The sequence below is a fragment of the Cetorhinus maximus genome, chromosome 15 (genome assembly GCF_964194155.1).
Source record: "Cetorhinus maximus chromosome 15, sCetMax3.hap1.1, whole genome shotgun sequence".
In the NCBI taxonomy this organism is placed as follows: domain Eukaryota; kingdom Metazoa; phylum Chordata; class Chondrichthyes; order Lamniformes; family Cetorhinidae; genus Cetorhinus; species Cetorhinus maximus.
Window position 1 is genome coordinate 53,785,346 of NC_135893.1, and position 25,515 is coordinate 53,810,860.

At 43.2% G+C, this 25,515-nt stretch overlaps 1 protein-coding gene across 3 annotated transcripts in view; it reads left to right on the top strand.

Moving 5' to 3' along the window:
- Window positions 1-16,474: 16,474 nt before the first annotated feature.
- The window catches only part of gid4 (GID complex subunit 4 homolog), a 54,625-nt gene continuing 45,584 nt past the window's right edge, over window positions 16,475-25,515 (top strand). The window contains exon 1 of one of the 3 annotated variants that reach the window (XR_013578930.1): window positions 16,475-16,855. Coding sequence is in view for 1 of the 3 variants with exons in the window: in XM_078558398.1 (XP_078414524.1) it covers window positions 16,700-16,855 (156 nt within the window). In the remaining 2 variants the exon portion in view is untranslated. The remainder of the gene's footprint in view (window positions 16,856-25,515) is intronic. The other 2 variants (XM_078558398.1, XM_078558399.1) reach the window with 2 other exon arrangements.

Genomic DNA, 25,515 nt, shown 5'->3' on the forward strand with positions numbered 1-25,515 from the left:
ATACTGTCCTCCTCCCACAGTTTACAATGCTTCCAAGTTTCATATCATCTGCAAACTTTGAAACTGTCTCTTGCACAGCTAGATCTAGATCATTAGTACATATTAGGAAAAGCAAGGGTCCAGACACTGATCCCTGGGGAGCTCCACTACAAATGTTTCTCCAGCTCAAAAAATATCCATTGACCATTACCCTCTGTTTCCTATTATTCAGCCAATTTAGTATCTACATTGCTACTGTCCCTTTTATTCCAAGAGCTATAACGTTTCTCACAAATGTGTTGTGTGGCACTGTATCAAATTACTTTTGAAAGTCCATGTACACCACATCAACAGCATTACCTCGTCAACGCTCTCTGTTACCACTTCAAAAAATTCCAACAAGTCAGTTAAATACGATTTCCCCTTTAGAAATCCATGCTGGCTCTTCCTAATCAAACCATATTTTTCCATGTGACTATTAATTCTATTTCAAATAATTGTTTCAAGAAGCTTCCCCACCACTGAAGTTAAACTGACTGGTTTGTAATTGCTGGGCTTATCCTTACAACCTTTTTTTGAACAAAGGCGTAAGGTTTGCAATTTTCCAGTCCTCTGGCACTTCCGCTGAGTCTAGGGAAGACTGAAAGATTATAGTTAGTGCCCCTGCAATTTCATCTCTTACTTCCTTCAATATCCTTGGATGGATCTCACCTGGTCCCGGTGCCTTGTCAACTTTAAGTGCTGACAGTTTATCCAACACTTCCTCCTTATCAATTTTGAACCCTTCTAATGACAGAGTTTCCTCCTCTGTCACTGTGGTCTCGGTAGCATCTGCTTCCTTGGTAAAGACGGAGGCAAAGTATTTTAACACCTCAGCCATGCCCCCTGACTCCATGTGTAAATCCCCTTTTTTGGTCCCTAATCATCTCTACTCCTCCTTTTACCACCCTCTTATTATTTGTGTGCTGATAGAAGACTTTGGGATTCCCCTTTATGTTGGCTGCCAGTCTTTTCTTATAACCCCTCTTTGCTTCTCTTATTTGCTTTTTCACCTCCTCTCTGAACCTTCTGTAGTCAGCTTGGTTCTCAATTGTATTTTCTACCTGACACCTGTCATAAGCACACTTTTCCTCTTTATCTTAATTTCTATCTCCTTTTTCATCCAGGGAGCTCTGGATTTGTTTGCCCTACCTTTCCCCTTTCAGGGAATATACCTTGACTGTGCCCAAACCAATTCTTCTTTGAAGGTAGCCCATTGTTCAGTGACAGTTTTACCTGCCAACCTTTGCTTGCAGTCTATCTGGCCCAGCTCCATTCTTGCCCCATTGAAATCGGCTCTCCCCCAGTTAACTATTCTTATTCTGGATTGCACATTGTCCTTTTCTACCTTCATCCTAAACCTTACGATACAATGGTCACTGTTTCCTAAATGTTCCCTCACTGATATTTGATGTACTTGGCACACCTCATTTCCAAGAACCAGATCCAACAGTGCATCCTTTCTTGTTGACTGAACACATACTGCTGTAGAAAATTCTCCTGAACACAATCTAAGAGCACTTGCCCTTCTCCACCCTTTACACTACCACTGTCCAGGTCTACATTCAGGTAATTAAAGTCCCCCAGTATAACTACTTTATAATGTTTGCATATCTCTGTAATTTCCTTGCAGATTTGTTCCTCTAAATCCTTCCCACTAGCTGGCAGTCTATAGGCTACACTGAGCAATGTAATTGCACCCTTTCTGTTCCTTAGCTCTAGCCAAATTAATACTGTCCTTGAACCATCTGGGACATCCTCTTTCCCCAGCACTGCAATGCTTTCCATAACCAATACTGCCACCCCTCCTCTTTTTCTTCCTTTCCTATCTTTTCTGAACACCTCTTCCATATGGAATGTGTCCTTGGTTGCTGAAAAATGCAAAGGTGGAAATAGCAAAGGCATTGGTTGCAATCTTTCATCTTCATTGGCTCAACCGTTGATGGTCATGCCTTCAGTTGCCTAAGCCCCAAGCTCTGGAAAACCATCACCTCTCCACCTCTCACTTTCCTCCTTTAGACAGTGCTTAAAGCCGACCACTTTGACAAAGCTTTTGGTCAGCTGACCTAATATCGCTTCTTTGGCCAGTGACATTCTTTGTTTTATAATGCTCCTGTGAAGCCCCTTAGGACGTTAAAGGTGCCATATAAGTATAAGCTGTTCCTGTTGTAGTAGTAGTAGTAGTTGCAAGAGCAGTGCCTGAGGACTGGAGGGTTACTAATGTTATACCACAATTAAAGAGGAGAGGGATAAACCGGGAAATACAGGCCATTCAGCCTAAAATCAGGAGCACAAAAGTGATTGGAAACTATTATTAGGGAAAAAATAAATTTTAATTTGAAAATGTATGAATTAATCAAGGAGACCCTGCATGGATTTGTTGAAGGTAAATCATGTCTGACTAACTTGATTGATTTCTTTGTTGAGGGAATAGAAAAGGTTAATCAAGGTGGTGCAGTATATGTATATATGGACTTTCAAAAGGTATTTGACTAAGTCCTACATAGGAGTTTCATTAATAGGATGGAAACCCATGGAATTAAGAGGAGAGTGACTTTGGGTATAGAATTGGCTCAGTGACAGGAAGCAGACTGTGATGATGGATGAATGTTTTTCAGACTGGAGGGTGGTTTGCAGTGGAATTAAATTAACTGGGCTCTGTTTAAATAGATCTCGTTCTCTCCCTTTTAAATAGTGGAGATACATTGACTATCATCCAATTTGCATATCTTAATTGGTCTGAGGTCAGAGTCTCTGCTATATCTTCTCTGACTTCCTTCAACAGCCTAGAGTTTATGAAATCAGTGGCTGATCCAGCTTGAGTTCTATTAATTTTTCAGAACCAATTCCATTTTTAGAGTTATTTCTAACAATTCTTTCTCTGTAGTACAACTATCATTTAGTAAATCTCAAGTTGACTTGGAGAATTCTTTGCAGGTTACCACGCACGATCTGGATATTTAGTGATTGGTAGTCCTTTCTGTTGAATACATCCACAATTGCAAAGTAATGCAGGTGCTATCTAGTGCATCTTAGATCTTGGGAAAATTTGTAAAACAAGATAGTCCTGTCTAGCTGCTGCCTTGCCATGATGCCAAAATGGACAAATTCCCTAGCTCTGCCAAAAGGTGTTTCAGTTACCAGACAATTGCATGCTTGGTAACAACTAATATTATACCGATTTTTCATGGCTGGCTGAACTGACCTGGTGCCATAAAAGTTGTAGCAGTGATTTTGACCTTCTTTGCACATAGAGAGCTGTAGAAACAGGTGAGCATGGCTGCAGGTCTACATACACTAGTTGGCAGAGGTTCCCTATTTCACATCCTGGAAAAAGTCCAGAAATTTTGGGAATATTCTGTGTAAAGTTACATTAAAATATCTGAAGAATTTCAACAATGAAAGTATGGTTTGTATATGGATGTTAAGGTTAGGATCAGGGTAATAGAGTAAGACTGTTAGGGTATGGTGGTTAGGGTCATGAGGTTAGGGTGGTGATGTCAGGATCAAGATGTTAGAGTCAGAGGCTGTTAGGGTTAGGGCGTATGGATAGGGCCTTAGGATGTGAGGGTCAGGGTGTTAGGATGAGGCTGCCAGGGTTAAGGAGTTATAGCTAGGGGGTTAAGGTGTTAGGATTAGGGTGTTAGTGTCTGTGTGTTAGAGTCAAGGAGTTAGGGTCAAGAGGTTGTGCTGAGGCTGTTATGGTTAGGCTGTTAGGGTAAGAAGTTAAGGGAAAAGGTCAGGATCAGGATGTTACATTTATGATGTTAGGGTGGAGGTGTTAGGATAAGGAAGTTAGAGTTATAGTTTCGATGTTGAGGTTATTATGTTATGGTTAGGGTATTAAGGTTAGAGGGTGCATTAGAATTAGGGTTAAGGGTTATCTTTAGGAGGTTAGGGTTAGGGTTAGGGCTTTTTTATTCATTCAAGGGATGTGAGCATTGCCGACAAGACCAGCATTTGTTGCCCATCCCTAATTGCCCTTGAGAAGGCAATGGTGAGCTGACTTCTTAATCTGCTGCTGTTCGTATCATGTAGGTAACCTACAGTGTTGTTAGGAAGGGCTCCAGACCCTTCCAGGGTTTTGACCCAGCGACAGTGAAGAAATGGTGATATAATTCCAAATCAGGATAGAGTGTGGCTTGGAGGGAACATGTAAATGATGGTGTTCCCATGCATCTAAAGCCGTTGTCCTTCTCAGTGGTAGCAGTTGTGGGTTTGGAAGCTACAAGGAGGCTTGGCGAGTTGCTCAACCTGATTGGCCGGCAGCTCTCCAGGGCGGGACTTATTCCCGAGTGAAGGGCCGAAGTCCCGCCTGCAGTCACTTAATGCTGATTCAAGCGTGAAATGGCTGCAGGGCACTCGAAGTCAGCGGGGACTCTTCCAATGGCAGGAAGCGAGACCCCACAATCTGGAAAATTCAGGTCAAAAGTGAGGGGAGTGTGTCTGCCCTTGGCAGCAAGGCAGCAGTTGATGAGTGTGACATTAAGGAGTGCTAGCAAAATTGAAGTCAATGGGAGTTGGGTGAAAATTCTCCATTGGTTAAAGAGGAGGAGGTGCTTGCTGCCTTACAGCGAATAAAGGTAGATAAATCCCCCGGGCCTGACATGATATTCCCTCGGACCTTGAGGGAGACTAATGTAGAAATTGCAGGGGCCCTGGCAGAAATATTTAAAATGTCCTTAGCCACGGATGAGGTGCCGGAGGATTGGAGGGTAGCTCATGTTGTTCAGTTGTTTAAAAAAGGCTCCAAAAGTAAACCAGGTAATTACAGGCCAGTGAGCCTGACGTCAGTAGTGGGTAAATTATTGGAAGGTGTTCTGAGAGATCGAATATATAATTAATTGGACAGCCAAGGGCTGATTAAGGATAGTCAGCATGGCTTTGTGCGTGGTAGGTCGTGTTTAATGAACCTTGTAGAGTTTTTCGAGGAGGTTACCAAGAAAATAGATGAAGGAAAGGCTGTGGATGTTGTCTACATGGACTTTAGTAAGGCCTTTGACAAGGTCCCACATGGGAGGTTAGTTCAGAAGGTTCAGACACTTGGTATCCATGGAGAGTGTAAACTGGATTTGAAATTGGCTGTGTGGAGAAGACAGAGAGTGGTAGTGGATGATTGCTTCTCAGACTGGAGGTCTGTGACTAGTGGTGTGCCTCAGGGATCTGTACTGGGACCATTGTTGTTTGTTGTCTATATCAATGATTTGGATGATAATGTGGTGAATTGGATCAGCAAGTTTGCTGATAACACTAAGATTGGAGGCGTTGTGGACAGCGAGGAAGACTTTCAAAGCTTGCAGAGAGATCTGGACCAACTGGAAAAATGGGCCAGAAAATGGCAGATGGAATTTAATGCGGAAAAGTGTGAGGTGTTACATTTTGGAAGGTCAAACCAAGGTAGGACATACACAGCAAATGGTAGGGCACTGAGGAGTGTGGAGGAACAAAGGGATCTGGGAGTTCAGATACATAATTCCCTGAAAGTGGCGTCACAGGTAGACAAGGTTGTAAAGAAAGCTTTTGGCATACTGGCCTTCATAAATCAAAGTATTGAGTATAGGAGTTGGGATGTTATGGTAAGGTTGTATAAGACATTGGTGAGGCCAACTTTGGAGTATTGTGTGCAGTTTTGGTCACCTAACTACAGGAAGGATATCAGTAAGATTGAGAGAGTGCAGAGAAGATTTGCTAGGATGTTGCCAGGTCTTAAGGAGTTGAGTTACAGGGAAAGATTAAACAGGTTAGGACTTTATTCCTTGGAGCGTAGAAGAATGAGGGGAGATTTGATAGAAGTTTACAAAATTGTGAGGGGTATAGACAGAGTTAATGCAAGTAGGCTCTTTCCACTTAGATTAGGAGAAATAAACACGAGAGGACATGGCTTTAGGGTGAAAGGGGAAAGGTTTAGGGGGAACATTAGGGGGAACAATGGGACTAGCGGAATAATATTTCGGCACAGACTAGAAGGGCTGAATGGCCTGTTTTCTGTGCTGTAGTGTTCTATGGTTCTATGGTTGAAGTCATACCTTTGCACAAAAGAAGATGATTGTGGTTCTCAGAGACCAATCATCCTAGCCCCAGGACATCACTGCAGGAGTTCCTTAGGGTAATATTATTGGCACATCCATTTTCAGCTGCTTCGTCAATGACCTTCACTACATCATAAGGTCAGAATTGGGGATATTTGCTGATGATTGCACAATGTTCAGTACCACTCACGATTCCTCAGATACTAAAGTGGTCTGTACCCGCATGTAGCAATACCATGGACAGTATTTAAGCTTGGAATGATGAGTGACAAATAACATTCATGCCACACAAGTGCTAGGCAATGGCTATCTCCAACAAGAGAGAATCTAACCATCTGCCTTTGACACTCAATGACATTACCAATGCTGAATCCCTCACTATCGACATCCTGGGTGTTACCATTGACCAGAAACTCAGAACTGGGCCAGCCATATAAATACTGTGGCTACAAGAGCAAGTCAGAGGCTAAGAATTCTATGGTGAGTATCTCACCTCCTGACTCCCCAAAGCCTCTCCACTATCTACAAGGTACAGGTCAGGGGTGTGATGGAATACTCTCCATTTGCCTGGATGACCTCCAACAACACTCAAGAAGCTTGACACCAGCCCACTTTATCAGCATCCCATTCACCATCTTCAACACCCACCAATGAAGCATGTAGAGGCAGCAGTGTGTACCATCTACATCCTACAACATACACTTCAGCAACTCGCCAAGCCTTCTTCGACAGCAGCTTACAAACCCACAACCACTACCAACGAGAAGGACAGGGGCAGCAGACGCATGGGAACACCATCACTTACATGTTCCCCTCCAAGCCACACTCTATCCTGACTTGGAATTACATCGCCATTTCTTCACTGTCATTGGGTCAAAAACCTGGAACTCTTCCTAACAGCACTGTGGGTTACCTACACAATACAAACAGCAGCAGATTAAGAAGCAGCTCACCATCACCTTCTCAAGGGCAAATAGGGATGGGCAACAAATGCTGGTCTTGTCAGCGACGTTCACATCCCCTGAATGAATTAAAAAAACCTTAACCCTAATCTCCTAAAGATAGCCCTTAACCCTAATTCTAATGCACCCTCTAACCTTAATACCCTAACCATAACATAATAACCCCAACATCTAAACTAAACCCCAACAACTAATTTCCTGATCCTAACATCCCAAGCCTAACATCATAATTGTAATATCCTGACCCTAACCTCTTCCCTTATCTTCTTACCCTAAAAGCCTAGCCATAACAGCCTGAGTACAACCTCTTGATCCTAACTCATGGACTCCTGAGGCCACTTAAGGGCCTTAGTTGGGGCAAGGGCAGGCTTCCCATCTGAAAATGTGCCCGCCCCAGCGTAAAATCGCTGTGTGGTTGGGGCGGGCAGGAACCCAGAGGGAATCCCATTCCTTCAATTTCATGATCCCCACCTTGCCTAAAAACCCACTGGTGAGGGAGCGTAAAATCCTGGCCCTTGGGTTCAGCTTTTTTTTCCATGTTAAGGCTAAGGCTGTAATGAGGTTAGGAGCCAAATGGATCTGAGCGGTGGATCCAAAACTGAGCATTGGTGATTAGGTTATTGCTGTGTAAATGCTGCTTGTTAACACTATCGACGACACATTCCATTTCTTTGTTGCTAATTAAGTGTAGACTGATGGGTTGGGAATTGGCTAGATTGCATTTGTCCTGCTTTTTGTGGACAGGATATATCTGTACAGTTTTCACATTGTCAGGTAGATGCCAGTGTTGTAGTTGTACTGGAACAGCTTGGCTGGGGTGTGTGGCTAGTTATGGAGTACAAGTCTTCAGTCCCACTGCTGGAATGTTGTCAGGGCCCATTGCCTGTGCTGTATCCAGTGCCTTTAGCCCTTTTCATATCACACTGACTGAATTGAATTGCTTGAAGATTGGCATCCGAGGTGCCGGGGGCCTCAGGAGGTGTCTGAGATAGATCATCCACTTGGCACTTCTGGCTCAAGATGGTTACAAATGCTTCAGCCTTGTCTTCACTGATGTGCTGGGCTCCCCCATTATTGAGAATAGGGATATTTGTGGTGCCTCGCCTTCCAAATAGTTGTTTAGTTGTCTACCACCACTCACAAATGGATGTGAGAGGACTGCAGTGATTTGAACTTATCTGTTAGTTGTGGGATTGCTTGGCTCTGTCCGTTGCATGCAGTTAGTGCTGTGTTGTAGCTTCACCAGGTTAGCACCTCATTTTTAAGTATGCCTGGTTCTTCTGGCATACTGTCCCACACTCCTTATTGAACCTCCATTGGTTACAGGTTAAGTAGGGCTTCAATTTAAAAACCTTATCCCTGTTTTCAAATCTGTCCTTGGTGTGGTCCCTCTCTATTTCTGTATCTCCTCTAGCCCCGCAACCCTCTGATATATTGGTGCTCCTCTAATTCTGGTCCCTTACGCGTCCCTGATTTCAATCACGCTATCATTATTGGCCATATCTTCAGCTGCCAAGGTCTAAGGTCTAAGATTTCCTCTGTAAACCTACTCTTTATCTCTTTCTTCATTTCTGCTTCTGTTTTAATTGTGTCAGCATCACAAACTAATATCTGTACTGTACAAGAAGCACCAAGATGCACTTGGATTCACCAAGGCTCCTTAGACAGCACCTTCCTAACCCACGACCACTGCCATCTGGAGGGACAAGGGCAGCAGATGCATGGGAACACCACCACCTGGAAGTTCCCCTCCAAGTCACTCACCATCCTGACTTGGAAATATATCACCGTTCCTTAACTGTCGCTGGGTCAAATTCCTGGAATTCCCACAGGATCACAGAATGACAGAATTGTTACAGTGCAGAAGGAGGCCATTCAGCCTATCGTGTCTGCACCGGCTCTCTGAGCATTTTAATTTAGTGCTAATCTCCTGCCCTTTCCCCTTAACCCTACACATCATTTCTATTTAAACTGTGCCCACAAGAGCAGGTCAGAGGCTAGGAATCCTGCAATGAGTAACTCACCTCCTGACAACCAAAGCCTGTCCACCATCTACAAGGCAGAAGTCAGAAGTGTGATAGAATACTCCCCACTTGCCTGGATGAGTGCAGCTCCCACAACACTCAAGAAGCTTGACACCATCCAGGACAAAGCAGCCTGCTTGAATGGCACCACATCCACAAACATTCACTCCCTCCACCACTGACAAACAGTAGCAGCAGTGTGAGCCATCTACAAAATTCACTGCAGGAATTCACCAAATCTCCTTAGACAACACCTTCCAAACCCACAACCACTACCATCTAGAAGGACAAGGGCAGCAGATAGTTGGGAACACCACCACCTGGAAGTTCCCCTCCAAGTCACTCACCAGCCTGACTGGGAATATATTGCCGTTCCTTCACTGCCGCTGAGTCAAAATCCTGCAACTCCCTTCCTAACAGCGCTGTGGGTGTACCTGTACCATATGGAATGCAGTGGTTCAAGAAGGCAGCTCACCAGCATCTTCTCAAGGGCAACTAGGGATGGGCAATAAAAGCTGGCCCAGGCAGCGAAGCTCCTATCACATGAATGAATAAAAAAAAGATCTTGCGCCACATAAGGGCAACTTGCATGTTCCAGGATTGGCATGGCTCAAAGACTGGTGTGGAAGAAGTTTGTGGGGCACTAGCAACAGTATTGGGGAAAGTGTTGGGGGGTGGGTGGGTGGGGCTGTACCGTTGGGATCTGAACCGTGCTGGGGCGAGTGTCCTCACAAGTCGCATAACTAGGGAAGTAGAGGAGGCTTTAAACTAAACAAGAGGGGTGAAGGATCAAAATAGAGATAAAAGCAAAGAACTGCGAATGCTGGAAATCCAAAACAAAAGTAGAAACAGAAATACCTGGAAAAACTCAGCAGGTCTGGCAGCATCGGCGGAGAAGAGCACAGTTGACGTTTCGAGTCTGCATGACCCTTCAACAGAACTAAGTAAAAATAGGAAAGGGGTGAAATATAAGCTGGCTTAAGGTGGGGGGGGGGGGGGGCAGTTGTTGGGACAAGAAGCCACTAATAGGTGGAGATAACCAAAATATGTCACAGACAAAAGGTCAAAGAGGTGTTGAAGGTGGTGATATTATCTAAAGGAATATGCTAATTAAGAGTAGAGAGCAGGACAAACAAGGTACAGATAGCTCTAGTGGGGGTGGGGTGAAGGAATACTAAAAAGGCTAAAAGGTAGAGATAAACAATGGGTGGAAATACATTTAAAAATAATGGAAATGGGTGGGAAAAGAAAAATCTATATAATTATTGGAAAAAACGAAAAGGAGGGGGAAGAAACAGAAAGGAGATGGGGATGGAGGAGAGAGTTCATGATCTAAAATTGTTGAACTCAATATTCAGTCCGGAAGGCTGTAAAGTGCCTAGTTGGAAGATGAGGTGCTGTTCCTCCAGTTTGCGTTGAGCTTCACTGGAACAATGCAGCAAGCCAAGGACAGACATATGGGCGTGAGAGCAGGGTGGAGTGTTGAAATGGCAAGCGACAGGGATGTCTGGGTAATGCTTGCGGACAGACCGAAGGTGTTCTGCAAAGCGGTCACCCAGTCTGCGGAGGATGATCCTTTGAATGCGGAGGCTGGTGGGGTGATAAGTGAGGACAAGGGGGACCCTATCATGTTTCTGGGAGGGAGAAGGAGGCGTGAGGGCGGATGCGCAGGAGATGGGCCGGACACGATTGAGAGCCCTGTCAACCACAGTGGTTGGAAAACCTCGGTTAAGGAAGAAGGAGGACATGTCAGAGGAACTGTTTTTGAAAGTGGCATCATCAGAACAGATGCAAAGGGGGCGAAGGAACTGAGAGAATGGGATGGAGTCTTTACAGGAAGCGGGGTGTGAGGAGCTGTAGTCGAGGTAGCTGTGGGAGTCGGTAGGCTTGTAATGGATATTGGTGGACAGTCTATCATCAGAAATTGAGACAGAGAGGTCAAGGAAGTGAAGGGAAGTGTCAGAGATGGATCATGTGAAAATGATGGAGGGGTGGAGATTGGAAGCAAAATTAATAAATTTTTCCAGGTTGGAAGCTGTGGAAGGAAGATCTCCAGAGGAGATGAGGTCAGTGACAGTCCTGGAAACAATGACTTGATGTTCAGTGGTGGGGTCATGGTCCAGGGAGAGGTAGGAAGAAGTGTCTGTGAGTTGATGAGTTTCTCCTTTAACTCCTCTCACTTCCTCCAAATAAAAGGTGTGGCTATGGGTACCCACATGGGCCCCAGCTATGCCTGTTTCTTTATGGGGTATGTGGAACATTCCTTGTCCCAGTTCTACTCCGGCCCCCTCCCACAACTCTTTCTCCGGTATATCAATGATTACTTCGGTGCTGCTTCATGCTCTAGTCAGGACCTGGAAAAATTTATTAATTTTGCTTCCAATCTCCACCCCTCCATCATTTTCACATGGTCCATCTTTGACACTTCCCTTCCCTTCCCTGACCTATCTGTCTCAATTTCTGGTGATAGACTGTCCACCAATATCCATTACAAGCCTACCGACTCCCACAGCTACCTCGACTACAGCTCCTCACACCCCGCTTCCTGTAATGACTCCATCCCATTCTCTCAGTTCCTTCGCCTCCGTTGCATCTGTTCTGATGATGCCACTTTCAAAAACAGTTCCTCTGACATGACCTCCTTCTTCCTTAACCGAGGTTTTCCACCCATGGTGGTTGACAGGGCCCTCAACCGTGTCCGGCCCATCTCCCGCGCATCCACCCTCACGCCTTCTCCTCCCTCCCAGATACATGATAGAGCCCCCTTGTCCTCACTTATCACCCCACCAGCCTCTGCATTCAAAGGATCATCCTCCGCCATTTCCGCCAACTCCAGCATGATGCCACCACCAAACACATCTTCCCTTCATCCCCCGGCGGCATTCCGTATGGATCGTTCCCTCCGTGACACCCTGGTCCACTCCTCCATCACCCCCTACTCCTCAACCCCCTCCCACAGCACCTTCCAAGCAACCACAGAAGATGCAACACCTGCCCCTTCACTTTGTCTCTCCTCACCGACCAAGGGCCCAAACACTCCTTTCAGGTGAAGCAGCATTTCACATGCACTTCCCTCAACTTAGCCTACTGCATTCGTTGCTCCCAATGCTGTCTCCTCTACATTGGAGAGACCAAACGTAGACTGGGTGACCGCTTTGCAGAACACCTTCGGTCTGTCCGCAAGCATTACCCAGACATCCCTGTCGCTTGCCATTTCAACACTCCACCCTGCTTTCACGCCCATATGTCTGTCCTTGGCTTGCTGCATTGTTCCAGTGAAGCTCAACGCAAACTGGAGGAACAGCACCTCATCTTCCAACTAGGCACTTTACAGCCTTCCGGACTGAATATTGAGTTCAACAATTTTAGATCATGAACTCTCTCCTCCATCCCCATCTCCTTTCCGTTTCTTCCCCCTCCTTTTTGTTTTTTCCAATAATTATATAGATTTTTCTTTTCCCACCTATTTCCATTATTTTTAAATGTATTTCCACCCATTGTTTATCTCTACCTTTTAGCCTTTTTAGTATTCCTTCACCCCACCCCCACTAGAGCTATCTGTACCTTGTTTGTCCTGCTCTCTACTCTTAATTAGCATATTCCTTTAGATAATATCACCACCTTCAACACCTCTTTGACCTTTTGTCTGTGACATCTTTTGGTTATTTCCACCTATTAGTGGCTTCTTGTCCCAACAACTGCCCCCCACCCCCCCACCTTAAGCCAGCTTATATTTCACCCCTTTCCTATTTTTACTTAGTTCTGTTGAAGGGTCATGCGGACTCGAAACGTCAACTGTGCTCTTCTCCGCCGATGCTGCCAGACCTGCTGAGTTTTTCCAGGTATTTCTGTTTCTGTTTTTGTTGTGGGTGAAGGATCAAGCTTGGGTAGAGGTAGCAATTCAAGGTGTAGAGCCAAGACAGGAGAGCAAAATAGTAATATGAGAAATGAGGGTCAGAGAATGGCAGGAAGGGACAGAGAGAAAAAAAACCTAAGAATACATCAGCAGTCAAAACTAGATTTTACGAAGGCAACAAAGAGACAAAACTGAAGGCTTCCTGTCTGATTGCGCGCAGCATTCATAGCAATGTAAATGAATTGATGGCCCACATTGAAGTAAAAAAATGATCTGATAGCAATTATGGAGATGTGGCTGTAGGATGACAAAGACTGGGTCCTTAATACTGAAGGGTAAATGACATTCAAGAAGAATAGGAAGCTAGGTAAAGGTGGAGGGGTAGCACTGTTAATTAAAGAGGGCATTGGTACAATAGTTAGAGATGACCTTGTTTCAGGAGATCAGGATGTAGAATCGGTTTGGGTGGAGATGAGGAATAGTGGGGGAAATAAGTCATTAGTGGGAGTGGTCTAAAGGCCCCCTAACAGTAGCCACAGTGTAGGACAAAGTATTGAAGGGAAAATATTGTGTGCTTGTGATAAAGGGACGGCAATAATCATGGGTGATTTTTAATCCACACATAAACTGTAAAAATCAGATTGGCAGTAGTAGCCTGGGTAAAGAGTTCTTAGAATGCTTTCAAGATAGTTTTTTTCGAGCAGCATGTTCTGGAACCAACCAGAGAGCAGGTTATATTAGACTTGGTATTGTGTAATGTGACAGGATTAATTAATGACCTCAGAGTAAAAGCCCCCCTAGGTAGCAGCACCACAATATGATTGAATTTTACATCCAGTTTGAAAAGGAGAAGAGCGGGTCTAGGACTAGTTTCTTAAACTTAAATAAGGGCAACTATGTGAGGATGAAAGCTGAGCTAGCTGAAGTGAACTGGGAAACTAGGCTAGAGGATAGAACAATAGAGAAGCAGTGGCAGACATTTAAGGGGATATTTCAGAGTATTCGGAAGAAGTACATTCCTACGATAAAGAGAAATTCTAAGTGGAGGACCCACCATCCGTGGTTAACTAAAGATGTTAAGGAAAGCATCAAACTTAAGGAAAAAGCATACAACTCCGCAAAGATGAGTGGCAGGACAGATGACTGGACAGAATGTAAAGAATGCAGAGAATGACTAAAAGGTTAATCAGAAGAAAGAAATTAGAGTATGAGAGGAAGCTAGCTAGACATTTAAAAACAGATAGCAAGAGCTTCTACAAGTATTTAAAAAGGAAAATAGTAAGTAAAGTGAGTGTTGGTCCTCTAGATAGTGACAGTGTGGGGTTAATAGTAAATTATAAGGAAATGGCGGAAGAAATGAACAAATATTTTTATTTCTGCATTCACTATAGAGGATACAAAAAAAATTCCAGTAGTAGCTGCAAATCAGGAGGCGAACAGCAGAAAGAAACTTGGTGAAATTGTTATCACTAGAGAAATGGTACTGAGCAAATTAATGGAGCTGCAGGCTGGCAAGTCTCTGGGTCTCGACGGACTACATCCTAGGGTCATAAAAGAGGTGGCTAATGAGGTAGTCAATGCGCTGGTGTTAATTTTCCAAGATTCGCTAGATTATGGAAATGTTCCATCAGATTGGAAAATAGCAAATATAAACCCCTCTATTCAAGAAGGGAGGGAGTGGGGGGCGGTCGGGGTGGGGGCGGGGGGAGGCAGAAAACAGGAAACTATAGGCCAGTTAGCTTGAGGTCTGTCATGGGGAAGCTATTAGAATTGATCATTAAGGAGGCTATAGTTGGGCACTTAGAAGAGCTCAAGGCAACAGGGAACAGGCAGCATGGTTTTGTGAAAGGAAAATCATGTTTAACCAATTTACTGGAGATCTTTGAAGGAGTAACATGTGCTGTGGATAAAAGGGAGACTGTAGACATACTGTACTTGGATTTCCAGAAGGCATTTGAAAAGGTGCCACATGAAAGATTATTAAAGGAAAATAAAAGCATGTGATGTAGGGGGTAACATATTAGCATGGATAGAAGATTGGTTGGCTGGCAGAAAGCAGAGAGTATGCATAAATAGGTCTTTTCTGATTGGCAGGATGTGACGAGTGGAGTGCCACAGGGACCTGTGCTGGAATGAAGACATGGTAGCTAAATTTGCAGATAACACAAAGATAGATAGGAAAGTATGCTGTGAAAAGGACATGAGGAGGTTGCAGCTGGGTATAGATAGGTTGAGTGAGTGGGCAAAGATCTGACAAATGGAGTTTAATGTGGGAAAATGTGAATTTGTTCACTTTGGCAGGAAGAACAAAAAAGCAGAGTATTACTTAAATGGAGAATGGCTGCATAATTCTGAGGTGCAGAGGGATTTCGGTATTCTAGTACATGAGTCACAAGAAGTTAGTATGCAGGTACAGCAAGTAATTAAGAAGGCTAATGGGATGTTATCCTTTATTATGAGAGGGATTGAACATAACAGTAGGGATGTTATGCTTCAGTTACACATGGCATTGGTGAGACCACATCTCAAATAGTGTGTGCAGTTTTGGTCTCCTTATTTAAGGAAGGATGTAAATGCATTGGAGGCAGTTCAAAGGAGGTTTACTCGATTGATAACTGGAATGAGTGGCTTGTCTTATGAGGAAAGGTTGGACAGACTGGGCTTGTTTTCACCGGAGTTTAGAAGAGTGAGGGGTGATTTGATTGAAGTATACAAGATCCTGAACGGCCTTGACAAGGTGGACGTCGAAAGGATGTTTCCTCTTATGGGTGAGTCCAGAACTAGAGGGCACTGTTTTAAAATTAGGGGATGCCCTTTTAGGACAGAGGGTTGTGTGACTTTGAAATTCTCTGCCTCAGAAGGTGGTGGAGGCGGGGTCATTGAATATTTTCAAGGCAGAGGTAGATAGATTCTTGTTAGGCAGGGGAATCAAAATTGTGGTTAGATGGAAACGTAGAAATCGAAACACAAGAAGATCAGCCATGATCCTATTGAATGGCAGAGAAGGGTGGAGGGGCCGAATGGTCTACTCCTGTTCCTATTTCTTATGTTCTTATGCTTGGACAAACAAGGGTGAGCTATAACTTCAATATTTCCTTCGATCCTCCTCTTGACCAAGCTTTTGGTCATCTGTCCTAATATCACCTTTCTTGATGTCAATTTTTTGCTTTATAATGCTCCTGTGAAGCACCTTGGAATCGTTTACTGTATTACAGGCAGGAGATAAATGAAAGTTGTTGTTACGAAAGAGTTGTAGATGTGGTGTATGTAGATGTTAAGAAGATGTTTAGTTAGAAATCGTCTCATGGAGAGGACTGTTATCCAAAAAATATGCACAGCAACGAAATTTTGCAGAGGTGTTCCGCTCCAACTAACATATAAGCCGCCAATTCTGCCATTGTTCAATGGGGGAGCTGATGGGGCCGCACCAGGCAAAGGACTACAGCTCCCAGAATGCTTGGGGGCCTGCATGTGCGCACAAATCTTGCTTTTACTGTCGTCGAACAGTGACCTTGTTCCTCGTTCTTACGCCAATGGAAAAGCGCAATGCTACTAGGTCTGCAGTGACGGCGGACAGTGACCAATGAGAAGAGGCGACGTTGCTCTCTTTCGTCGGCAGTGGGAGGATTGCGGCCATCTCGCGTTGTCAGGGCTTGTGAAGGAGAAGCGGTGGCGACGCTGTTTGTGGTGGTTGGATATACTGCGATTATATAGCTGATTTTTCCCCTCCCTTTCTCCCCTTTCCCCCCCCCCCTTCCCTCTTTCCCTTTCTCCCCGCTCTCAGAGGCTGGGCCGGGGTGACATCGCGCGATGCCGGTCCGCACCGAGTCGGCCTCGCTCATCCCGCCGCCCCCCATCAACACTCAACAGCCTGGGGTCGCCACCACGCTCCTGTACAGCGGCTCCAAGTTCAGGGGGCACCAGAAGAGTAAAGGCAACTCTTATGACGTGGAAGTGGTGCTTCAGGTAAAGTTATAATTGCACTTCACTCTCTAACCCTCTGTTCACTCAGGGTGATGATCAGTGTCACTCCGAAACTCAGTGTTGACATTGGGTTTACAATCTGGTTTCACTCCTCTTTCCTATAAATACTACCTCTGCCATGTTCGTGTTGATAATTCTCCGTTTGTCAGAAAGATCAAAGCAGGGAAGGACCATTTCGATCATCAAATCGACTCCTATTCCGAACCCATCAATTAGAGTCCCTGTCTGCTAATGATAACTTTCGGCTCTGTTAATGTCACTCGTCATTTTAAAAGTTACCATGTGAATGCATTTCTTACTAGAATGTCGTTAGGAAGAAAACAGCAAATGTTGGAAACATTCACAAGGTCTGACAGCATCTGTGGAGCAGACATATCAATGTTTCCAGTGCTAACCTCTCAACTCTATAATATCGGGAGATTTGTAGTTTGGTTCTCTCATTCTTTTTGATTTTCTTGCTGCAGATTGATCCTAATACACAGCTTGTAGGTATGTGTCTTTGTAAGTTTGTATCTTCCTTTGCCTGTCAGACCTAATTGGCACACACTGAATGACAGTTTAATAGTTTATTACTTTTTAGAAATTGATTTTTAATTAAATTTAAACTGAATTTATTTTCTGTTACTGCCTGTTGTTACCTCTTATGCCTAACGTGTTTCTTCAGTGGCTGCTCTAAATTTGCCTCTTGGTCCATAGCAATTTTAGTAGGGCATTCAGCCCCTAGAACCTGTTCCATCATTTAATCTGATCATGATTGATCTGTACCTCAACCCCAATTGCTTGCTGATGATCCATATTCTTTGATACTTTTACCCAATAAATATCTATATTCTATTAACCTAATATCTACATCAGTTTTTGTGGAAAAAATGCTTTCTGATTTCACTCATGAATGGCCTAGTTCTAATTTTAAAATTGTGCCCTCTTGTTTTGGATTCTACCAGGAGAGCAATGCTCTTTCTACCCTATTGAATCATTTTAATTATCTCAGTTAGATCCCCTGCAACCAACTAAAATTGTTTATGCAAACCATCCTCTTAATTTAACTCTTTGAGCCCTGGTATCTGTCTGGCGAATCTGTGCTGTACCTCCACGAAGACTAATATAACCTTCCTGCAATGTGGTGCCCAGAATTGGGAGCACTGTCCTAGATGGTGATTTGACCAAGCCTCTGTACAAACCACTGTTTGTATTTCAGCCCCCTTGAGGTAAAGGTCAGTATTCCATTACCTTTTTTTGACAACTTTCTGCTCCTGTTCCTTAGCTTTTAGTACGTGGATACCTAAATCTCTTTGTTCTTCCACAGACCCTAGTCTGTCACTACTAAGAAAATATTTTGAATTGTCTTACTTAGATCCAAACTCTCACTTCTCCGCATTAAACTCCCATTTGCCACAGTTTGGTCCATGTACTTAATCTGTCCAACTCTTAGTAACTTTCTGCTCTCATTTAGTTTACTGTGCCTCCTTCTTTAGTGTCAAACATGGCTATATGACTCTCCCTTTCCTTAGCTCATTGATATAGATAATAAGCTGAGGTCCCAGTACAGATTATAATCATAGAGGTCTACAGCACAGAAAAGGCCCTTCGGCCCATCGAGTCTGCACCGGTCAAACAAGTACCTAACTATTCTAATCCCATTTTTCAGCACTAGGCGCATAGCCTTGTATGCCATGGCATCGCAAGTGCTCATCCAAATACTTCTTAAATGTTATGAGGGTTTCTGCCTCTACCACCCTTTCAGGCAGTGAGTTCCAGATTCCCACCACCCTCTGGGTGAAAAAATTCTTCCTCACATCCCTCTAAACCTCCTGCCCCTTACCTTAAATCTATGCCACCTGGTTATTGATCCCTCCACCAAGGGGAAAAGTTCCTCCCTGTCTACCCTATCTATGCCCCTCATAATTTTATACACCTCAATCATGACCCCTCTCAATCTCCTCTGCTCCAAGGAAAATAACCTCAGTCTATCCAAACTCTCCTCATAACTAAAACTCTCCAGCCCAGGCAACATCCTGGTAAATCTCCTCTGCACTCTCTCTGGTGCAATCACATCCTTCCTATAATGCGGATTCCAGAACTGCATGCAATACTCTAGCTGTGGCCTAACCAGCGTTTTATACAGTTCCAGCATAACCTTCCTGTTCTTATATTCTGTACCTTGGCTAATAAAGGCAAGTATCCCATATGCCTTCTTAACCATCTTATCTACCTGTCCCACTACCTTAAGGGACCGGTGGACATGCACACCAAAATCCCTCTGATCCTCGGTACTTCCCAGGGTACTACCATTCATCGTGTATTCCCATGTCTTGTTTTGTCCTGCCCAAGTGCATCACCTCACACTTATCCGGATTAAATCCCATTTGTCACTGATCAGCCCATCTGACCAGCCTGTCTATATCCTCCTGTAAACTAAGGCTATCCTCCTCACTATTTACCACCCCACCAATTTTCGTGTCATCCGCGAACTTACTGATCAACCCTTCTACATTTAAGTCTAAATCGTTTATATATACCACAAACAGCAAGAGACCCAACACCGATCCCTGTGGAACCCCATTGGACACAGGTATCCAGTCACAAAAACACCCCTCGACCGTCACCCTCTGCCTCCTGCAACTCAGCCAATTCTGGAATCAATTTGTCAAATTGCCTTGGATCCCATGGGCTCTTACCTTCGTTATCAGTCTCCCATGCGGGACCTTATCAAAAGCCTTGCTGAAGTCCAAGTAGACTACGGCAAATGCATTGTCCTCATCTACACACCTGGTCACCTCTTTGAAAAATTCAATCAAATTGGTCAGACATGACCTCCCCTTAACAAAACCATGCTGACTATCCTTGATTAATCCCTGCCTCTCCAAGTGTGCTTACAGTAGAGCAAGATTTTTTTTTAAATCAGTGGAACAAGGGAAACTAGAAATAAGTCAAGGCAAGAACTTATTGGATGCAATACAAATGAAGATACCTGGGAAACACCACTTGTCACATCCCTGCAATCAGAATAGTCTTTGTGTTTCCTACCTTCCAATCCATGTCTTAAGACTGCCTACAATTCTGCACACTTTCATTTTTGCTGATAATTCCTTGTGCTGAGCTTCATCCAATGCCACCTGAAAGTCCCTACAGATAACATTTGTAGACACTCCCTTATCCACCAAGTTATTGACCCCTCAAATTGTAACTAGATTAGTCAGACATGACTTACCTGTTATAAATCCATACTGTCTGACTCTGACCTACCCTTGCTTGTCTGAGTGCTCAGTCTGTCCTGATGGCAGATTTGGACTGTAGTTTCCTGATTTCTTTTTCTCTCCTTTCTTCATTAATGGAGTGACATTTGCCGTTTTTCAATTCCGTGGCACAATTCACACATCAGGAGAGCTTTGGAAAATTATGACCCAATTCACCTCCAATTTCAGCACTTCTTTCTTTTGTTTCCTGTGGTGGAAACCATCAAGGCCTAGAGATGTGTCTGTCATACGTTCTGTTATTTTCTCCATTAGCTTTTTTTATTTGTATTGCATCCAATAAGTTCTTCCCTTTACTTATTTCTAGTTTCCCTTGTTCCGCTGATTTTTAAAAAAAAATAATATCTTGCCCTACTGTAAGCATGAATGCACAGGACTTGTTTAACAAATCTGTCATTTCCTTATCAATTAGTGTGCCTTGCCATAAGGAGCTCACATACCTATTTACCAGTCTTAATATATTTATAAAAACTTTTACTGTTAACTTTGATATTACATGCAAGTTTTTTCCATACTTCCTTGTATCTCTCAATACTTTCTTTGTGTCAGTTGCTTTTATAGCTCTCCCAACCACTGGATTTCCACTTACTTGTATTCCTACAAGGCTTGCCATTGGTTCTGTCAGAAACTTGCACATCAACCTTGACCAGACATTACTGTTTACCTCAATCTATCTTACTGATCCTTAAACTAACAACTGCAGAAAGATGCAACTCAGATTTCCTCTGGTATTGCTGTCCCAATGCTTTTGTGTCTGTCTCCACTATCCCACATATGGAGTATGCATCCTGCCATGGCTTTCAAATATCTACTGACCATTGCCAGTTTGTAAGGGTGGATGTATCAATATCACTTTAATATTTGCATGTCTGTATTAAAAAGCCTTTCGCTGTCAAACCCCTGTTGCAAATATTACATCCCTGTTGAAAAAGGAATAAGCATGGCAATATGCACTAGCTGATATACACCAAATGCTAAATATGCACTAGCTGATTCAGTTCCTGCACCACCTTTTAAAATTGAGAGACCTAGGTTGTATGTATACAAGTCATTGAAGGTGGCAGAATAAGTGGAGAAGACTAGTTTTTTTTAAAAGTGTATGGGATCCTTGGTTTTATTAATAGTGAAAAACAAGGAAGTCATGCTGAACCTTTATAAAAACCCTGCTTAGGACTCAGCTGAAAGCCTTGCATTCAATTCTGAGCACTACATTTTAGGAAGGATGTCAAGGTCTTGGATAGGATACAGAAGAAATTTACTGGCATGGTACCAGGGATGGGGCCTACAGTTATGTAGACAAGCTGGTTTTCTCCTTAGAAGAAGGTTTGATAGATGTGTTAAATCATGAACGGTTTTGACAGAGTAAATAGGACAAAACTGTTTCCACCAGCAAGAGGGTAGGTAACCAGAGGACACCGATTTGCCAAAAGAACTAGAGGCTACTGAGGAAACTTTTTTTTTCTCTGCAGTGAGTTGTAGTGTGCTGCCTGAAAGGGTGATGGCAGTTGATTCAGTAGTAACATTCAAGGAAACTTGGATAAATACTTGGAGAAAAATATTGCAGGGCTTTGGGGAAAGAGCAGGGGAGTAGCTAGATAGCGCTACCAAAGAATAGGCCAGATGGGTTCAATGACCTCCTGTGCTTTATCCTTTTATGGTTCTAAGACCCGTGTGGTTCTGTCCATAGGAATTTTGGCAGAAAACCATCTTGACATTCCCATTATCTATCTTGTCCTATCTTTTAATCCATGTGTAAAATTTATAAACATTCCCCACCCTTCCACGGATTCTCTTCTATTGTTCTACCAACCATGTCCCTTTGCTTTTCCCTTTTTTTTGGCATTGGCAAAAATATATATAGTTGCAGATTTTGGGATCTTTCATCAGGATGGCCAGTGCTGATCAGAGCAGCTGTGCTCTTATCATAAAACAAAATACTGGAAACATCAGGGCAGGCAGTATCTATGGTGAGAGGATGTTAGGGTTAATGTTCGAGGTCTGTGACTCTTTGTCAGAACCCATAGAAATGATCTGGGGGCCAGGGCAGCAGTTAAATAAAGTAAGTCTGTCCTGATGAAGAGGAAGTTTGAGAACATGAATGTATTGGCATCTAGTGGAGAGGGTGGATTTTATGAAACGGTAAGAGTCGTTAGAGTTACACTGAATGTCACAAAGGTGTTGACGAGCATGAGTAAATATAAAACAAAGTATGGCATTTAAGCTAGAACCCCTGTTGAGTAAGTTGGAACAAGAAACAGTCTCTGAGAACAGAGAAGTGGCAGTGAACGTATTTTTTAAGGCACACAAGATGGGATATGGATAGCAACAAAGGTGACCAGGGTGGAAGAGAGAAAGAAAAATCACATCAAAGAGCAGAACTTCAAAATAGCGATTCCTGGAAGATTAAGTGATAGTGAATTAAACAATAAAACAAAAGGCGAAATACTGTTGAAAATCTGGGAAAAAAAGAAAGTGCTGGAAATATGCAGCTAGTCAGGTAGCATCTGTGGAGAGAGGAACGGGGAGGTTTATATTGAAGGACTATGACATTTTGTCAGGACTCATGTTGTTATCTGTACAGCCTTACTGCTGGTGATTACGGTGCATTTGAGTATTTTTCAGTTAGGCTTATCCTGCTGCTTGAGGTGTACATTGAACCTCAGGTGTTGCCAGTATATCTTGCCAAGCTACTGAATATAATGTGGAAACTCATTAAAGTCAAACATGCATATAAGATGTTTGTTTTGCTGATTTTTAGATTGCTTCACGTGACTTCACTAAATAGAACCTGGTGAGTCAAACCTAAATCAGCAAAAAGATGTTTGAATTTAATTTTTAACTTGGCCAGTGGAAAGGTGTTTTACTTATAGTCTGTATGTATTAGGGAGTCAAATCAGAAAGTGGTTTTCTAAACTTCACATGGTATAACCCACTTATGGTTAGTGTTTGTGAATTTTATGGTTGGAATCTTACTAGACCTGCATTTGTGACTGAAGTTATTTCAGTGTCCTTCAAATTTTCTGTCCTTTTAACTCCAATACAAGGTGCATTTCCTTTACAATGCAGGGATTTGTAAACAGGACAAGGCAACTTTGACAGCATTTCAGTCAGTTAAACGAGGCAGCGTTGCTGCCTACACAATGTCCATTACAGACCAACTAAAATTGTTTTTGGATACCGCTGGTGGAGGCATCACCTCCAAAAGCAGTAGAAGGCGCTCATGCCTTTCATGACTGTTGCCAGGCTAACCTGGTCAGTGCCTGGTGAAGCAGTTTTGGGCATAGAGTTCACCTTCAACCATTGAGGGCATTGGTAGGCTGATACTGTGGGACCTGCCCTATAAACTAACTGAGTGGTTTTCTTTTAGCAGCTAAGACCTGGTGACAACGATCAGAAATAACAACATGTACATTTATAAATAGTAGGACATCCTAAAATAGTAAGACATCCCAAGGTACTTCACACAAATGAAAAGGAATGTGGAGGAATACTAAGAAGAAAAATTGGGAGATGAGCAAATGCCAAGAGGGAGGTTTTAAAGAAGCATTTGAATGAGGGAGAATGCCAACAAGCTGGAGGACTTTCAGGGTCGGCCTCCAGATGGCTGAAGGCTGTGTCACTAAGGTTGGAGTGGAGAAAGGGGGAATGCAAAGAAAAAACTGGAGTTGGAAGAACATATATTAGCCTGGGGGGTCAGTTAGCTCAGTTGTCTAGATGGCTGGTTTGTGGTGCAGAGTGACACCAACAGCACAGGTTCAATTCCTATACCAGCTGAGGTCATCCATGAAGGTCCCGCCTCCTCAACCTCACCCATCACCTGAGGTGTGGTGACCCTCAGGTTAAACTCACCACCAGTCATCTCTCTCTGATGAGAGAGCAGCCTGTGGTCCTCTGGGCCTGCGGCCGCTTTCGCTTTTGCTTTCATTAGCCTGGAATGTGGGACTGGTGGAGATTGTGGATGTAGACAATTATCATTGGTGGACGAGTAAAGTTTTGCAAGGACAAACATAATAGAGAAATTACTGGTGGTGTGATAGGATGCAAGTGGGAGTTTTTGATGAGTTTATTTAGAGTGGATCTTGGGAGTTTGGCCCAAGAGCAGCACCCTCTATATAATTGGGGTGAATACACATCAAAATACTCCAATATGAGTAATGCATTGTATAATTTCTTCACTGTGAATGTAGAGTTCTTCAGCAAACACCTGCAGGCTGCTATGATTGAAGCAAAAAAAAAGTACTTGAAGGTTAGCCAGGAAGGTACATGAGTGAATAATCTGCATCATGTAAATCACTTTATTGTTGGTCTGGTGCCAGTAGAGATTTAAAACTAGCCATCTGCTGCACTTTGGCAAAATACCCTTAATTGAAAACTAGGATCTCCAATTTAAATCCTTGTTCAGTATTTTTTTTTGAGTATCTGAAGTTGCTGATATTAACAGATCTCAGTGTTGTGATTTAGAGTTTATCTACCAATGAGGCAACAGCACTACAAATAACTCTTGCCAAGGCTCTCAAAATTCAAATAAGATAAGTCAGCAAGTAAGAAATATAAATCCAAATAGAACTAAATGATTTGTTTTGGCTGCTGCATGTGATCAAGTTGGACATCCTGTGCAGAGTTTTGACATGACTGTATTTAGAACTTCAATCTGCAATGAATGCAATGTATTTTTGCCTCAAATTCACCTTGTGATGAGTTAACAATCTGGATTCTGCTATTGTAGAGAGGTTCCAAGTGGAGCCTGAATGAGGCCCACAGGGAAAGAAAATCTGTTCAGTCACTGTTAGACTGCACTGGCACACCTCATGACCGTCAGTAACAGAATGTTATTCAAGAAAGCTATGTGTCCTCCTTTGTCTGAAATCTGCTTCACTGTTTCTCCAAGGAGAAATGCTCTTCATGAAAACTTGATCAATTCTTGTTTTCCTTCTATCTATTTTATCAATCCTACTATTGTCACTGTCACCTTTACTTCACCCTTGTTCCAAGTTATTGTATATTCTCATCCTTCTCTCTGCAGCCTCACAATTAATGCTTAATCATTGCCTAACCACCTCCTCTAACTCATTCTTTCTCACAGTCTGAAAACTCTGGAAGTCCTGATCTCCCTTTGGTTTCCCTTTATCTTATAGTGCAAACATTTTTTTAATATCGCAAGTGATCAAGTTTTATTTAATCATGTAATTCCATTCACAGTTGTCCACAATTAATGATGCTAACAGTATCTTCCATGTCACTTTTTTTTATTCATTCACGGGATGTGGGCTTCGCTGGTTGGGCCAGCATTTATTGCCCATCCCTAGTTGCCCTTGAGAAGGTGGTGGTGAGCTGCCTTCTTTAATTGCTGCAGTCCATGTGGTGTAGGTACACCCACAGTGCTGTTAG